Source organism: Amblyraja radiata, chromosome 4 (assembly GCF_010909765.2).
Source record: "Amblyraja radiata isolate CabotCenter1 chromosome 4, sAmbRad1.1.pri, whole genome shotgun sequence".
In the NCBI taxonomy this organism is placed as follows: domain Eukaryota; kingdom Metazoa; phylum Chordata; class Chondrichthyes; order Rajiformes; family Rajidae; genus Amblyraja; species Amblyraja radiata.
Window position 1 is genome coordinate 55869712 of NC_045959.1, and position 18604 is coordinate 55888315.

Genomic DNA, 18604 nt, shown 5'->3' on the forward strand with positions numbered 1-18604 from the left:
CAAATAAAACCTCCAGAATGGATGATATTCATTATGTGGTTGGTTAGAGTCAGTATCAGCACAATTATTGTATTAAACTTTGAATTTTCAGATGTCCTGGTTCAAGCTAAAACTAAAGACAAATAATAACCTTCTCACACATTCCCCTGCAATTATCTCTGTCACTCCTTTAAAATATGCTCCTTCTTTGAACAAGCTCTTAAACATCACATTTGAATCAGTTTCCATCTGATTACACTCCTTGAGGTTGTCCATCTATGTGTTCAATTAATAAAACAACAAGATTGGGGACATTTCTGATTTCAATGTTTTTTGTTTAAAGTATTTATAAGAGGTAACTTTTTAAGGGGTAACTTGTTCCACACAAAGGGTGTATGGAACAAGCTGCCAGAGGAGGTAGTTGTGGCAGGGACTATCCCAATATTTAAGAAACAGTTACACTGATACATGGATAGGACAGGTTTGGAGGCATATGGACCAAAAGCAGGTAGTGTAGCTGGGACAAAGGTACACAAAAATGCTGGAGAAACTCAGCGGGTGCAGCAGCATCTATGGAGCTGGGACATGTTGGCGGGTGTAGGCAAGTTGCACCGAAGGGCCTGTTTTCACACTGTATCACTCTATGACTACATTATGCTTCCACCATGCATGAATGTTTCAAAATCAAGTGGTCGAGTTTTATTGCCATATACTCAAGCATAGAAACATCGAAAATAGGTGCAGGAATAGGCCATTCGGCCATTCGAGCCAGCACTGCCATTCAATATGATCATGGCTGTTCATCTAAAATCAGTACCTCTTTCCTGTTTTTTCCCCATATCCCTTGATATTGCAAGCCCCAAGAGCAAAATGTAACTCTCTCTTGAAAATATCCAGCAAATTGGCCTCCACTGCCTTCTGTGGCAGAGAATTCCACAGATTCACAACTCTCTGAGTGAAGAAAGTTTGTCCTCATCTCAGTCCTAAATGGCCGACCCCTTATTCTTAAACTGTGTGTGTCCCCTGGTTATGGACTCCCCCAACATTTTTCCTGCAGTTACAGTAAGTGAAAATCTAGCAGGCAAGCAGGATGCTTTCTCCAACCACCCCCATTTGAAGGCCACTATCTTCCACCGCTTCTACCCAGTGCTTGGTACCACTTCCAGCAGCCACTGGTTGTCCTCCAGGATGCACCGAGCCGCAGCCTGGTCCATGCCGGTCACCAGAGCGAATTTGGTGCAGTGACTCTAACAGCAACGGCGCAACGCTTCCGACGCCTCAGACGGCCCAGGACTCTTACACTGAGGCTGTTCCATGGCCGGAGCTGCAGCGAGCGACTCGCCAGCCCAGCTCCCCGTCTGCATCTGCCCCCGCAGCTGCTTCGGCTTCCATCCCTCCCTCCCTCCGTCCCGGCGCTCCAACACCCATGACCAGGTTGCTTAGAGCACAGCAGCGCCTCGTCCATAGCCGGAGATATTGGAACATGTCCAGCCAAAAAAGTGGGGGGGCTGCAGCTCCCCTGGTTCCGCGGCCCATGTGAACATCTCTCTCCTGCCGCTCGCCGTCCTCGCTCATGTCGGCCACTTCCCGCAAATCCTTAAATTCCGACTGCCGCCGAGAGCAGGACATGGCCTTACTTGCTGCGCTGGGTGACACTTATTCACTGCCCGGTTCTCCAGGATGCACCGAGCCGCAGCCTGATCCATGCCAGTCACCTGAGCGAATTCGGCATGCTGCACAGAGACTCTAACGGCAGCGGTGCAATGCTTCCGACGCCTCAGACGGCCCGGGACTCTTGCACTGAGGCTGCTCCATGGCCGGAGCTGAAGCCAGCGACTCGCCAGCCCGGCAAACACTCGCCAGCCTCGGCTCCCCGTCCGCATCTGCCGCTGCGTCTGCTTCCATCCCTCCCTCAGCCCCGGCTTTCCAACACCCGCGGCACATGCACTTGATACAAATTTTGACATTTTCGTTGATCACAGAATCACGACAGAACGTGAGAAATTTGTGATCAGCGTGAGAGCGTGAGAATTTAGCCAAATGCGTGATTTTCACGCTCAATGAGAGTTGTCAGCCCTGTTTAAAGTTTGTTATTTTACCTGGCTCAACCACTTCCTCGTAAAGTAATGAAATGATTTAATTTTCATCCACTGAGCTATTTTCCATTGTAAAGAAAGATGTGTTCCAGTTAATTCTTCTGGCAAGAAGTTCTGCAAGAAGAACCTTTTCTCACCTAGTGACTATTTTAAATTTGTATCCTTTGATCTTCTTTTATCCTATCAAAAGTTTTCATTATTACATTTTCATTTATCTGATTCTTTTTTTTCCACAGTGGTGTTAATCCAGAGTTATTTTGAGCCAAGCAGGAAGAATATCCGCTTGAGGCAACTGTCTCTGGGGCTTGAACTCACAGCCTTATTAAGCAGCTCTGCTGGCTAATGAAATATAAACATTGCCTTGAGTGGTGCAGACCTGATTAGCTCATGCACTGGTTGCCATGGAAATTGGGTTTCAATCTTCCCCATCAGTTGCATCATCATAGAAACAAGCCAACCTTTACAAAACAAGAAGATGTAGTTTAGTTTAGTGAAACAGCACAGAAATAGACCCTTTGGCCCACCAAATCCGCGCCAACCTGCAATTGCCGTACACAAGCACTATCCTACACACAAGGGACAATTTACAATCTTTACCGAAGCCAATTAACCTACAAACCTTGACGTCTTTGAAATGTGGGAAGAAACCAGAGCACCTGGGGAAACCCCATGCGGTTACGGAGAGAACGTACAAACTCTGTACAGACAACACCCCTAGTCAGGATTGAACCCGAGTCTCTGGCGCTGTAAGGCAGCATCTTTTCCGCTGCGTCACTGTGTCACTCCTATGTACCAGGCCAGTTTTATTTTCTCACAGAGAGGTATGTGCCTGGAACACGCTGCCAGCGGTGGTGGTGGAAGCAGATATGATTGTGGCATTTAAAAATTTTTTTGATAGGGAGATGGACATGGAGTGGTACAAATCATGTGCAGGCAGCGGAAATCAGTTTAACTTGGCTTCATGTTCGGCACTAACATTGTGGGTCTGTTTCTGTGCTGCACTGTTCCATGGTGTTAATGTGGATTCCCATAGAGGATGCTCTTTTAGTGAATAAAGGCACGTTGATATGTTCATTACAATTTTAACAGAACATTCTTTTAAAAATATATTAATTATTAATTTGATATTGCTAAAAGACTGTTCATACTTGTTTTATAGTCAATAATTCATTTGGGTTATCATTAAATATTTTGGTCCTCAAGATGAAAAGCACAGAAATGGGTCCTTGGGCTAACCAGGTCCAGCAATCCCATCAGCTTCATGAGGGACGAATCCTTTTATCGCTTGTGTATTTAAGTGTCTGTTTTAAATGCCTCGTAAATGTTGTAGTTGTATCTGATTCCATCACCACCTTTGGCAACATGTTCCAGTTATCAACCATCGAAGGAGTGCCAGTGAGTGCATGTGTTTCTAAAATGCTTCTATTGCTCAGCAGTGAATAAAAGTAGAGAGTGGACCCCAATGCTTTGAACCTATGTTGGTGTTTACTAAGATATGGTGTTTACTGATCCTATCTGTACGTGCAGTCCATTTTTCATCATACCTTGCAAACTGATATATATTAATCTCAGTTTTGAGTTTATTCAGGGATTGAGCATTGAAAACTGTCTGAGTCAGTGAATTTTATATTTTTTAACTCTCGATCTTCTTCATCTCAGTTTTAAATAACTAACCTTAAGTTTCCTTTGGTATGTTGACTGATTATGTTTTATTTAATTTGTTAATACTCATAGTCATGGAGTCATATAGCATAGAAACAGGCCCTTTGGCCCAACTTGTCCATGCCGACCAAGATCCCCTATCTATGCTAGTCCTGAGGTTACCCTTCAGGGTCCTATGACTTTCACCCCTTCACTTTTTCCACATTTTGTTACGTTACAGCCTTATTCTAAATTGGATTAAATTCATTTTTTTAATCATCAATCTACATATAATACACCATAATAAAAAAGCAAAAACAGGTGTTTAGAAATTTTTGCAAAGTAACTAAAAAGGAATAACTGAAATATCACATTTACATAAGTATCCAGTGTAGTGGCCTGGTCAAGGTCAGGAAAGGACCGGACACCAGGCGGATTCAAAAGAAGCTTTTTAATTCCAGCAGTCCGACTACACACCACGACACCCTTATCTCTACCCCTAGGGAGTCGTCAGGAAACCCCGTGGCAGACCAACGTCCCTGTCCCTCAATCGGCGAGGGGGATGATCCAAGGAGTGGCCTACCCCCCAGGGACCGCCACAGGACCCCCCCCAAGTGACCTACCCCCCAGGGACCGCCACACCAGACCCTTTACTCAGTACTTTGTTGAGGCACCTTTGGCAGCAATTAGAGCCTCAAGTCTTCTTGGGTATGAGGCTACAAGCTTGGCACACCTGTATTTAGGTAATTTCTCCCATTCTTCTCTGCAGATCCTCTCAAGCTCTGCAGGTTGGATGGGGAGCGTCGATGCACAACTATTTTCAGGTCCCTCCTGAGATGTTCTATCGGGGTTCAAGTCCGGGCTCTGGCTGGGCCACTCAAGGACATTCACAGACTTGTCACGAAGCCACTCCTGCGTTGTCTTGGCTGTGTGCTTTGGATCTTTGTCCTGTTGGAAAGTGAACCTCCGCTCCAGTCTGAGGTCCAGAACGCTCTGGAGCAGGTTTTCCTGAAGGATCTCTCTGTACTTTGATCCGTTCATCTTTCCCTTGATCCTGACTAGTCTCCCAGTTCCTGCCGCTGAAAACATCCCTTGAGCATGATGCTGCCACCACCATGCTTCACCGTAGGTATGGTATTGGCCAGGTGATGAGTGGTGCCTGGTTTTCTCCAGATGTGACGCTTGGCATTCAGGCCAAAGAGTTGAATCTTGGTTTCATCAGACCAGAGAATCTTGTTTCTCATACCTTTTGGCAAACTCCAAGCGGGCTGTCATGTGCCTTTTACTGAGGAGTGGCTTCTGTCTGGCCACTCTACCATAAAAGCCTGATTGATGGAGTGCTGCAGATATAGTTGTCCTTCTGGAAGGTTCTCCCATCTCCACAGAGGAACGTTAGAGCTCTGTCATTGCGACCATCGGGTTCTTGGTCACCTCCCTGACTAAGGCTCTCCTCCCCTGATTACTCAATTTGGCCAGGCGGCCAGCTCTATGAAGAGTCCTGGTGGTTCCAAAGTTCTTCCATTGATGAATGATGGAGGCCACTGTGCTCTTCGGGATCTGCAATGCTGCAGAAATTGTTTTATACCCTTCCCCAGATCTGTGTCTCGACACAATTCAATCTCGGAGGTAAAAAGCAGATAATAGATTCTACTTGTCAAGTGGTATTAATGTCATTTTATTGCAATAGTTAGGATGCATTCCTGAATGCTAATTGATCTTGCCACGTTGTCAATTTTCCTGTAGATTATCTGGAAGGGTATAATTCAAGTGAGTACCTCGGTCAGGGCGGAACATATCTTCCAGAAGACTTCACGTATTCTCCAGGCTTGCCTTGTCCAGAAAGGTTGCCGTCAATGAGTAAGTCATCAAGAATAAAAGCATTTACCGTTCCACTCGTGAATAAGGAGAGAATTGTTACGGTAGTTTTTGTTCCAATTCTGCAACCGTTTGCTTTATGCAGTGATTCTATTTGCCAATAAAGTGTTTTAATGAGGTTAGTTGGGGGGCATGACCCTCTATTTAGTTTAGTTTAGAGATACAGCGCAGAAACAGGCCCTCTGGCCTACTGAGTGTACGCCAACCAGCGATTCCCTCACATTAATGCTATCCTATACACTATCCTACACACACTGGGGACAATTTTACAAATCTAATTAATCTACAAACCTGCACGTTTTTGGAATGTGGGAGGAAACCGGAGCTACCGTAGAAAACCCAAGCAGGTCACTGGAAAAACTTTCAAACTCCATACACACAGCACCCGTAGACAGGATTGAATCTGGGCAGCAACTCTACCGTTGCGCCACTGTCACCCTGTTGATCATTGTACATTATTTCTGGGGATGGGAAAGGGGGTTGCAATTATTTCATTCTGTGTATAGTGAATCTTTGGTCATCACAAGTTGGGCTAATTTATGTGGTTAAGAGTCTCCCGTGTCACCTAAAATTATGACGAGAAATTATTGTCACCTAAAATTATGACAATAAAATTATGACGATAAATGACGATAAGTTTGAAGAAGGGTTTCGACCCAAAACGTTGCCTATTTCCTTCACTCCATAGATGCTGCCTCACCCGCTGAGTTTCTCCAGCATTTTTGTGTACCTTTGATTTTCCAGCATCTGCAGTTCCTTCTGAAATGATAAATTATATAGCAACTTATAATGTAATATAACTGTCCTGGGGCTTGTCTAAAGTTTTGGACCAAGCCATGCTCAGGATTGCAGCAACAGGTTACTGAATGGCTTGTCAAAGAGGCATGTTTCAGGACAGTCTTACAGGCAGAAAAGTGGTGAGATACAGAGTTGGGTCATAACTGGGGTGACCACAGCAGGTAGGCAATAGAAAGATGCTTTGTGCATACAGATGGGATTAGTTTTGATTGGTGTCATGGTCATAGCCATACAGCATGGAAAAAGGCCCTTTGTCCCAACTGACCCATGCCAACCATAATGCTCCATTTACACAATTCCCACCTGCCTGTGTTTGGCCCATATCCCTCCAAACATTTCCTATCCATGTACCTGTCCAAATATCTTCTAAAAGTTGTTATAGTACTTGTCTCTACTATTTCTGGTAGCTCATATACATACACACATACATGCTATATATACATGCAGACATGGTGGGCCGAATGGCCTGTTGCTGTTTTATATACCTTTTAGAGGAAAGCTCTAGGCATTTCCTATGTGTGACCCCAAAATTAAGCATTTTAGCCATAAACTACTTTGCTGTCGTCTGTAAACACTCAAAAACACATCTTGCTTTAATATATCTGTCTTTTTAGAGGGCCTCATTGAGGTTAACATGACTGAAATCAGCATGGAAGAAATCCAGCAATTATTTTCACAAGATTTAGCAATCAAATATGGAGGCCACTGGAAGCCGGGTGACTGTAAAGCCCGTTGGAAGGTGAGCTGTCAATGGATCAATTATGTTTTATTGTCACATGTGCACATGCAGAGTGAAATTCTTTCTTTGCATAGAGTTCAGTCGTATTGCAAAACCTAACTAAGCACAATCCCCAAATGCAAGGGTCTCCTGGTTTTGGCGCCAGTTCCAAAGTCCAGTCCGGTTTGTGCGCTCGGTCTCCTGGAGTGGCGCCCAATCCAGTCGCCTTTGTCTGGATCGTCCTGTGAACCGACATCCCTCTCCTAGCCCGGTCACCTTCTGCCTTTATGTCCTTGGGACGCCACCCGCAGCCGACCTTGAAGGCACGGAAGGTAAGGCCCCAGTTCACTCTACTAACTGCCCTTGCTCCTTGCGTCTGTCTTCGCCGGCTTCCTCCTCTCTGGTTCTCCAGTCTTGGGGGGAGGGTGGGGGGGGAGCAGGGGCTGGGCTTGATGGCTCCCCCTGCAGGCTATGTGGCTCACTTGTCAGATTGTAGGTTCAAGTCAACCCATCTCTGCAGGAAGTACTACGGAAAATAAATCTGCCCAAGAAAATCGCCGTACTTATTGAAGTATATTAATTACTAAAATTCAGGGAATGTAATCTGTTCTTAACAACTCTAGCTAATACGTGATTCCAAACCCATTACTGAGTTTATCCAATTTTGGAGGGGAATTAATGAGAAACCAAAGTTGGATTATCCCACATCCCAATTAAAAAAATCTTTTAATTTAGTTCCCTCGTGTGTAGCAGTACAAATCTGATCATCATTGGAGGAAATTTTACAGAATCTGTGATTGAACACACTCTATTTTTGGCCAATAGTTTAAACTATGATGGTCATAGTTTAATTAAGGCACTGCATAACATCAATAGTTATGCGGTGCCTTAAGTGAAAAGACTATATTGTAGAGCAACAGCTCATGGGTTTTACTGATAGTATCGTAAAATTGTGATCAGTTTGTTTTCTCAACCATTCATTCATAACTTAAATCATTGTTGTGTCCTGTGTCGCACAATTCAACGGCATTTTATTTATGGTATAGGTTCCCTTCACATAGGGTAAGTATTGGGACAGGACTGGTAGAAAGAAGGTAACTTGATTTTTGGGCAAGTAAAGAATTCCACATTTTTTGGGACAGATTACTGGAGTAACTCAGTGGGTCAGGCGGCATCAATGGAGGACATGCATAGATGATAGACACAAAATGCTGGAATAACTCAGCGGGACAGGGAACATCTCTGAAAAGAAGGAATGGGTGACATTTCGGGTTGAGGCTCTTCTTCAGACTGATTGTAGATCAGTGATCAGGCTGAAGAAGGGTCTTGACCCGAAACATCACCCATTTCTTCTCTCCAGAGATGCTGCCAGTCCTGCTGAGTTACTCCAGCATTTTGTGTCTATCTTTGATTGAAACCAGCATCTTTGGGCTTTCTTTTCCCAACACTTTCCTGCACTTTCACGACTCTTTCTCACTTTCCTTACTTCTTTTATTTCTATCTTTCTTAAAGCTCAAAAAATGAAGGGGTACAACAAATGTAATAAGATATATGTGGTGTGTATTACTGTAACTTATTGTACTTCTAATAAAAATAAAATTAAAAAAAAACCCCCAAAAAACCCAGCATCTGCAGTTTTTTCCTACACATGCATAGGTGATGTTTTGGGTCAGGACTCTTCAGCATGTAAACTTCACTTTGAAGAAGTTCTCCTACGCAAATTTCCAACTTCTGCAGTTCCTTGTGTCTCAATTTTACTGTGAAATCTCTCAAAGTATGTCTGCGTTGAAGAAATTCCACTTCAGAGATGCTGTCAGACTTACTGATATTTTTCAGCACATTGTGTTCTACACAAGATTCCAACATTTTGCATTTCCTAGTGTCTCCATTTTGCTGTTCCACAGTGAAATCTCCTCAAAGAATACTTCCTATGAAAGGTTCTCGCAGTTTGAAGAAGTGTTTCCACCCAAAACGTCACCTATCTATGTCCTCCAGCGATTCTACCTTAGTTAAATTAGTTTATTATTATTGCACGTGTAACCGAGGTACAGTGAAAAGCATTTTTTTGGCGTGCTATCCAGTCAGCAAGAAGTCTATACATGATTACGATCAAACTGTTCACAGTGTCCAGAAACAAGATAAAGGGAATAATGTTTAGTGCAAGGTAAAATCTGATTAAAGATAGTCCGCATGTCTCCAATTATGTAGATTGTAGGTCAGGACTGCTCTCTAATTGGTGATAGGATGTTTTTTTGTGTCTCAAGTTGCTCCAGCAATTTGTGTTCTATGTAGGATTCCAGCATCTGCAGTTTCTTATTACTCCAACTCGTTGGTGTGTTCAGCCTTTGTGTAATCTTCTTAAGTAGGGTGGAGTTTCAAAATCTACCCCCCAAAGGAACTTATATGGCCGCCTAACCTGTGAATATTTCCTCTCTTTCTCTTGACAAATCTTTCAGGTGGCAATCCTCATTCCATTCCGCAACCGTCACGAACACCTCCCAATTCTATTCCGTCATCTGGTTCCAATGCTTCAGAGACAGCACGTTCAGTTTGGCTTCTATGTCATTGAACAGGTAAAGTCTCTCAGTTATTGATGTGGAAAGTGACTGGGTACCAGTTGATGGTGCTTTCCACTTAAAGAAATATGGGTTTCTGCACTGTGTTGAGAATATTGTCTGATATCTGGCAGTGAATCAATTAATTTGATGCACAGGTCGATGTATTGAATTCAGAATTGGGATAGGGATAGGCATGTTGAATCATAAGAAAAAAGTGTCAAAAGACCACACATTTCTTCCTTAATGTGCCTGGTACATAAAGGGGCTCCCCTGCTTATTGATGACCTGACTTATGGAAATCAAAATTTGTGCATTGCATTTTTCAAAGTATTTTTCAAGGTAGTAATTTAGTTTTAGAGATTCAGCTTGGAAACAGACCCTTCAGCCCACCAAGTCCACGCTGACCAACAGTCACCTTGTACACTAGTTCTATCCTGCACACTAGGGACAATTACAGAAGCCAATTAACCTACAAACTTGCATGTCTTTGGAGTGTGGGATGGAGTGTGGGAGGTAACAAGCGCACCAGGAGAAAACCCACGTGGTCACAGGGAGAACATACAAACTCCATACATAAAGACAGTCAGGATCAAACCCAGGTCTCTGGCTCTGTAAGACAGCAACTCTACCACTGCGCCGCTGTGCCGTCATAATTAAGTGTTTTGGGGTATTCATTCATGGCTGGGTATTGTACATTGTGACTATCTTATTTATGGATACTGTTGGAGAACATTTGATGATGTTAAAGAATTATAGCGAGTGTATGCAGAGCGATAGATGGAGGAAACAGATATTTCTGACATTTCTAAATTCAGCTGAAGGGCAGCTCTTAACTGTAACATATGTAACTTGGGGACTGCCTGCCCACTGTTCCTGCTGCTTTTGCTAGTTTTGTGATTGTATCATTATAGCTTTTTATTATAGCTGAACCCAAGTCAAACTGCAATTGAACCTGGACTATTTTGAATGGTTACAGAAGTTTTTCTAATTTTCTTAAGCAATTTTTATTCCTGAAGCATTGAATATGTTATGGAGCATGTCATCATTCATCAAGTGACATATTTCAATAAATCGTGCTTAATTGATTGTCTTCAATTATCTTCCTGGAAAGGAAGAAGCAATGGTTTGCATGTCTGCCTCTTTGCCTATTATTTTCTCTTTCATAAGTTGACAGCTGTTTGATTGACATTCAACAATGGACAAACAAGTTTCTTCCAACAATACCAAAGCAGTTTCCTGTCCTTGTAACAAACTTTATTTCCCAGCCATGGGCTAGCCAACTCTGAAACTGAGTCAGAATGACAGCTGAATGCTATCATCTTTGACGACCAGTTTTGGTTCAGTTCCCAAACCACCAGTGACTGCCCCTTTTACTACCTTATTGATGTGCAATTTACCCCCATCTCAACTCATCTGTTGCTGAAACCCTCATCTATGCCTTTGTTACCAATGTCTTCCATTCACATGCACACGTATTTGGTGGTATAAAATTCCACTTGCTGAAACTTTAAATAGTTTCTTTAATTGTAAATATTTTAATCTGCTTAAGGTTGGGTTTATTATTGTCATGTGTATCAAAGTACATTGAAAAGCTTTGTTTTGCATACTATCCGAGCAAATCAGAATACTATACAATCAAGCCAAACTCAACCACAATAGGTAAAATAAAGGGGAAGATACAGAGTGCAGAATATAGTTCTCAGCATTGTGGCACATCAGTTCCTTAGACAAAGACCAATGTCTGTAATGGAGTAGAAGTGAATCGGACAGTATCCTAAATTATGGAAGGACCGTTCAGAAGCCTGATAATTTTCCTTTGTTTACGCAGGCAGGTAACTATCCCTTTAATCGTGCAATGCTTTTCAATGTTGGCTTTGTGGAGGCTATGAAAGATCTGGACTGGGACTGCCTTATTTTCCATGACGTTGATCATATACCAGAAAGTGACCGCAACTATTATGGGTGTGGGCAGATGCCACGCCATTTTGCATCAAAGCTAGACAAATACATGTACATGTAAGTACTTGCATTTTCCACCGTATGTTATTTGTTTGAAGTACTAAATCTGAATGATTTTATGGAAATTGAATCAGGAAAATTCAACAGAACAGGTACTTAATGATGAATCTAAAGTTCTATTTTTAAATCACTTTTCCACTATTAACAATTAGAATGAGCATTTTCCTCATTTTAATTTTTGTATCTCGTTGCATGGGAATTGCGTTAATCAGGACAAGAGCATTTTTCTAGATTATTTGCAGTGTTAGATAAATCAGGATGTCATGATACCATTTGGAGTAAACACAACCACAATAGTTAGAATACTAAAATGTTAGCAGCAAGACAGGTTGTTTGATCCAACTGCTGAGACCATGTTTATGATGTATCTCTTCTAGCTGTAGATGTACCAGTGTTCTCTTTGCCCCATTCTCCTTCAAATGCATTGACGTCTCTATGATTCAACTGGAAATTGTCATCTTTAGATAATCAGGGAACATAAATGATCAAAGGTAGGACAGTGGTGCAGTGGTTCACTTAGAACAGGGGTCGGCAACCTGCGGCCCGTAACCCGAAATCATCCGGCCCGCAGCTTATTTTTTTCCCGTAATCATCCGGCCCGCAGACTTCCGTCATCTCCGGTACCTGGAAGGTGATTTTTGGACCGAGGGTCGGGTGAAACACTGTGAAAAAGACGCATTCAATCCTATGACAAAGCCGCTGGCACGGCCGCGCACCTTCTGTGTCTGGGTTTCACTGTTGGGGTCGGGGTTGTCAATAGGCTGGGGATGAGTGAGTGAGACATTTGAGCCACCGCCTTCATGACAGGCCAAGGCAATGGTCCGTAGGTGCGCCATGTTCGTGAGCACCCGTAACTAGGGGCCAGTGCTCTGGGTGGCATCCTCGAAGAGGCGGGATTTATGTGAACACTTGATTTGATGCTTGCCATCCGGGCGGGGCGGGGTGGGGGGCAGGATTCCTGTGTATCCGTGATAGATGTGGCCTGCCATCCGCTCACAGACATGCGCCCTGGCCCCAATGCAGAACAAGGTTGCCGACTCCTGACTTAGAACATAGAACAGTACAACACAGGAAAAGACCCTTCAGCCCACAGTGGATGTGATGATCATGATGGTAAACTAATAATAAACTAATCTCTTAAAGGCACAAGATGCTGGAGTAACTCAGCATGTCTGGCAGCATCCCTGACTATCTAACTTCTGTCAGGTCTCCCCCTCAGCCTCTGGCACTCCAGAGAAAACAATCCAAGTCTGTCCAATCTCTCCCTTTAGCTAATACTCTCTTACCCAGGCAGCATTCTGAAATGTTAACAAGAACTGTTTACAAACTTAATGCATGACATTTTTGTTTCAATTTTGATAGATCTCTTTTTGCTTAGACATTTCACACCAAAGAATCCATAAGTTGTTAACCATATCTTTTTCTCCCCCGTTTCTTATTTTCCAGCCTTCCGTACAACGAATTCTTTGGTGGAGTTAGTGGTCTAACAGTGGAACAGTTCAGAAAAATCAATGGGTTTCCCAATGCTTTCTGGGGATGGGGTGGAGAAGATGATGATCTCTGGAGAAGGTAGAAACCTATTCAAGTATTTGTGGACGTACATGGTGACTGAAGAGTAGAGTGCGCTGACTCTTGGTGCTATTTACATGGTGGTGCACAATGGCACAATGGTAGGGTTGCTACGTTACAGCGCCAGAGACTCGGGTTCAATCCTGACTACGTGTGCTTGTCTGTATTTAGTTTGTATGTTCTCCCCATAACCTGCATGGCTTTTCTCTGGGATCACTGGTCTGTAATGGCTTCTCTCCAAAGACATACAGGTTTGTAGGTTAATTGGCTTGGTATAATTGTAAATTGTCCCTAGTGTGTGTGTGTAGGATAGTATAAGTGTGCGGGGATTGCTGGTCGGCTCGGACTTGTTGGGCCAAAGAGCCTCTTTCCGCGCTGTATCTCTAAACTAAACTAAAACTGAATGCTTGAACTGGTGAAGAGATCTTTTTAATAACAAGGAACTGCATATGTTGGCTTACGAAAGAAAAACTCAAAAATGCTGTAGTAACACAGTGGGTCAGGCAGCATCTTTGGAGAACATGGATAGGTGACGATTTGGGTCTGGACCCTTCTTTAGATACGGTCTGAGTTATTCCAGCATTTGTGTCTTTTTTTAATGACTTCCATTTGCCTTACTGAAAGGTTAATTATCAGAATCTGCAATAGGATGGGACCTCGCCTTTATATTCCCCTAAATAATATGAAAGATTGCCCTGGATCATATATGAAAGGATTGCTTTCAACAATGGTCAGTGTTATCAGCAGTAGTCAATTTAGAAGTATAGATTTTATTTAATTAAATTAACTTCCCCAGCTGACATGGTGAGATTTAATATCCGGTGCACTGGTTGCAAGTCCAGCAACGTAACCACGCAATTCCCTCTGAACATATTCTAGTTTCATTAGAGGAACAGAAATTGATGCCTGCTGTATTTTGTTTTGATTAAATTGATACATTAAAAAAAAAGGTAATTGTTGAAAATTGTTATGCCGTTACAAACTTTACTTCACTTTTTGTATTGATCACTTTTATTTTTTTTAAAAAGCTGCAATTCTCTTGCTGTTAAATTCAAGAAATGCACCATGAGCATCTCCTTGAGGTCGGTTAATTTATTGATTCCTTTTCTTCATCTTGCAGAGTTCTTTACGCAGGGTACAATGTGACAAGACCAGAAGGAGATCTGGGAAAGTACAAATCTATACCCCACCACCATCGAGGGGAGGTACAATTTTTAGGCAGGCAAGTATCCAGCTTGGGGGAAATTTCACATTTTACATGTAACTTTGCGATTAGAAAATGCCCCTTTAACTTGGGAGTGGCACATTGACGCAGCTCTAGATCTGCTGCTTCACATTACCATAGATCTGGGTTTGATCCTGACCTCAGGTACTGTGTGGAATTTGCATGTTCTTCATTTGACTGCATGCGTTTCCTCTGACTGCTCCAGTTTCCTCCCGCACTCCAAAGGCGTGCTGGTTGGTTGATGAATTGACTGTAAAATTGCCCCTAGTGTGTAGGGAGTGGATGAGAAAGTGGGATAATGCTTTGCATGAAAAAGATACCCCTCAGATTCTGATCAAATCTTTCGGCTTTCACCCTAAACCTATGCCCTCTGGTTCTCGATTCTCCCACTCTAGGCAAGAGACCCGATCAATTCCACTCATGGATTTTATACACATCCAAAACATCATCCCTTTTTCACCTGTGCTCCAGGAAATGTCCCAGCTTACTCAACCTCTCCCTACAGCTCAGACACTTCGAGTCCTGGCAACATCCTTGTAAATCTTCTCTACCCTTTCCAGCATGACAACATCTTTCCAATAACATGGTGCCTAGAACTAGACACAATTATCTGTGGCCTCTCCAATGTCTTCTATAACTGCAACATGACCTCCCAATACTTTGATCGATGAAAGCCTTTGCCAAAAGCCATTTTGACCATCCCATCTACCTGAGACGTCACCTTCAAAGAACTATGTAACTGCACTCATAGCCATTACAGAAACCTGGTTAAGAGAGGGGCAGGGCTGGCAGCTTAATGTTCCAGGGTACATGCTTCAGACAAGACAGAGATGATGGTAAAAGAGGAGGGGATGTTGCATTATTGGTTAAGGAGGATGTCATGACAGTGGTCACAGGTGACATTACGGCTCAGTGAGTTTTGATCTGGAACATAGGGAGGACAGTGGGAGTGAGCTTTTTAATTTGTTGATTTGTTTTCTTTGTTATATATGTGTATTGTGTTTACAGGCCTGTCATGCTGCTGTAAGTAAGAATGTTATTGTTCCGTTGTCAGTATATATGACAATTGAATCTCTTGACTATGAAAAGTGGAAGTAGTTTCAGCAGCACCAATAAAAAAATTTTGAAAACAAAATTTGAAGCTCTTTGAAGAAAGAGCAGAATTAATTTGAAAGTTCCTTCAGAAAACTGGCAATAACTTTCCGGGCTTCCTGTGCTGTCATCTGATTTGTTGACCCACTCTGGTTTACTTCACTGCCCTTTTATTCATTTTCATGTTTCTTATCTCCTACAGATATAAATTGTTGAGGTATTCTAAGGAACGTCAACCTCTGGATGGGTTGAACAACTTGAAGTACACTCCAAATATAACCCTGCACTTTTTGTACAAAAACATAACTGTGAATCTTACGCCAGATTTGGCACCTGTGGCCGATGATTAAAGAGGATGGGACTACCTTGAATTTTAACAGCTGTATCTTGGACTATTATGGATTTTATTTTTAGTTCTGGCGCTTCAGTGAAAGGCTTATGGGTCTTGAGAAACTGCCAAGGCACCTTGGATGTGGATGTCTCAATGACGGCTTGAGTCCTGAAATTCGAACAGCTGATTGTTATCTGCATGTGCGTGCAATAGCTTTGCCAATGAGTTCATCGAGCATTGTGTGAGAACGAGAGAGCGCATCGTCACTCTGAAGTCGAGGGGCTTCCAGCCAGGCTGCTCTCCTTAAGTCGTTTTATTAGCTTTCTCGTCGTGATCAGCTGCTCCTGTACAAAAACCCACTAGAATTCACATTTGTAGGTAGCACATAACATATTGTAATTTTTAGCTAAAATGAAGGCTTATGGTTCACTTAAAATAATGCTATGGATTTGTAAATATACTGTAAAATTGTGCACTTTGCCGCTCTTTTTTATACTATGGAACTAATGCATTTGTGATGTTCCTTTTAAAAAGGAAGTTTATAAATATATGTATGTATGTAACTTGGCATGTAAGAACAAAATGTACATAGTCTCAGATGACACATTCACTTTCCACACTATAATGGAAAGAATTCCAATGGTCTGGTCTCTGGTAGCTATAACTACACCTGGTTACAGTAAGGTTATCTAATCACTCAGTCACATAACCTAGTTATGATTTGGAAAATACTTTTGAAAGTAAGATTAATTTAGCTTTAAGATTATTTTCAATATGGGGTGGTGCTCCCCCAATGACGTGCTTGCAAAAAAGAAGCTGAGAGGTACGTTCCCCCCCCCCCCCCCATCCCGTCCTTGGATGAAAGTAAACTAGCAGCTAAACTAAAATGGCATATTTGTAGGGTATTGTGTGTGCGTATGCGTGCTGATTTCAGCAATTCTTCTGAAACCACTGGTGTTCTCATTTGCCCGAGTAAACCCTATAACTCACAAGACCTCCATTACCCCGCAGAATGCCTGCTTGTTTCACCACTCGCATTTACATTTGTAAATTCGCAACGCTTGAGTTGCCATTTGCAATGCAGATCCCATCTTGCAACGGATGCATTGTAAAATGTAAGTGTACGCCGACAGTTATAAAAGAATGGAGTGAGTATCTAGGTACAAGTTTTTAAAAATGTATTCCGTTGGACCATTATGTGTGTATTTATTTGTGTGTGTGTGTGTGTATGTGTGTGTGTATGTAAGTATGTGTATATGTATAATGTGTAATATACACAGGCATATATATACACAAACATAGACACATATTTTATATATAATAATATGTTATATATAATATATAGTATGCCAGTACAGGTACTACTGAAATGCCAGAGTGATTCTGTGCAAATTGGTTTTGGATAATGCTCCATTCCTTTGATTTTTAAGTTGAGATTTGTTGACGATCTTTAATGATCTGCTGTTATTTTGATTTTAATCTGATGGGATGTTGATGTCATTTCTAGACTGCACCACCAAGCAAAGGGCAGCGTTTTCTTGCTCTTCAAAGAGAGCAACTAACCTGTTTTCTGATTTAGTTTTGTTCAAAATCAGCTGTTTCATTGAGTAGCCCAAGGACGGTTTTCCGTAACTCATTTGTGGACTGTGGCGGTTCTTTAATTGTGGACAAGCTGGTAATGTTTATTTTCATTGATGTACATTTGCAGATCTTTTCTCTGTAGTTTTTCATAATTGGCACTAACCACAATTGTTTGTTTTTAATCATTCGGAGCTTAAGGCTTGTACGTCGGGCAACTGTGTGCGTTATTTCTAATTGTCTTTGAAGTACCAAATAGGCTCAAAATGTTTTATCGGAAGCAGTAGAGGGAGATAGTTTTGTATAAATTAGATTGAAGAAAGCTTTGAACGTATCGTGGGGCCGTAGGGGGAAGGGGAGGGGGAAGCACGGATGGTTTCAAATGAAACAAGGAAATGCCCTCTCGGTTTGGATGCTTCAACAGATCAGAACATAGGCGTCTTGCAAGGGAAAGAAAAGCTCCTGTGGTTTCAGCATTGAACATACCAAGTAACCAAGCTACTGGTTACTAGTGAAGGTACACAAAATTGCTGGGGAAAAACTCAGCGGGTGCAGCAGCATCTATGGAGCGAAGGAAATAGGCGACGTTTCGGGCCGAAACCCTTCTTCAGACTGAAGAAGGGTTTCGGCACGAAACGTCGCCTATTTCCTTCGCTCCATAGATGCTGCTGCACCCGCTGAGTTTCCCCAGCAATTTTGTGTACCTTCGATATTCCAGCTTCTGCAGTTCCTTTTTGAACACTACTGGTTACTGGTGACTGGTTCTGACTCAGGTCAGACTGCTTGCTGAACATTTTCCAAACTAGTTACCTTAAGCAAATACTGAACAGAAAAGTTTTGGTGAACCCATGAAGCCTGCTCTTAGTGCAAACTCAGAAAAGTGGGATCTAGAAGAAATATTTGGACAAACGAAATGCACTAATGTTATGCTTATTATGACTGTGAATTTCTCAATTTGTCAAAGTTTGAGATTCCAGCAGCTATTCCAACACTTTTAAATTTAATTTCCAACGATCTCTTGGTTTGTAATCTGTACCCTCTGTTTCCTTCTTCCACTCTCTCCTCTCAAATGCCCTTTAAGTCATTTAAGGGTGTAGTCATATATGGTTACACCTCTAGACTTGT

General features: G+C 42.4%; 1 protein-coding gene across 2 annotated transcripts in view; it reads left to right on the plus strand.

Annotated features, from left to right (window-relative positions):
* Positions 1-17056, plus strand: part of b4galt6 (beta-1,4-galactosyltransferase 6) — a 74344-nt gene extending 57288 nt beyond the window's left edge. For both annotated transcript variants that reach the window (XM_033019482.1, XM_033019483.1), the window contains exons 3-9: positions 5460-5573; positions 7004-7128; positions 9564-9680; positions 11494-11681; positions 13131-13253; positions 14374-14475; positions 15773-17056. In XM_033019482.1, coding sequence (XP_032875373.1) covers positions 5460-5573; positions 7004-7128; positions 9564-9680; positions 11494-11681; positions 13131-13253; positions 14374-14475; positions 15773-15920 — 917 coding nt within the window. In that variant the 3' untranslated portion in view covers positions 15921-17056. The remainder of the gene's footprint in view (positions 1-5459; positions 5574-7003; positions 7129-9563; positions 9681-11493; positions 11682-13130; positions 13254-14373; positions 14476-15772) is intronic.
* Positions 17057-18604: the final 1548 nt, after the last annotated feature.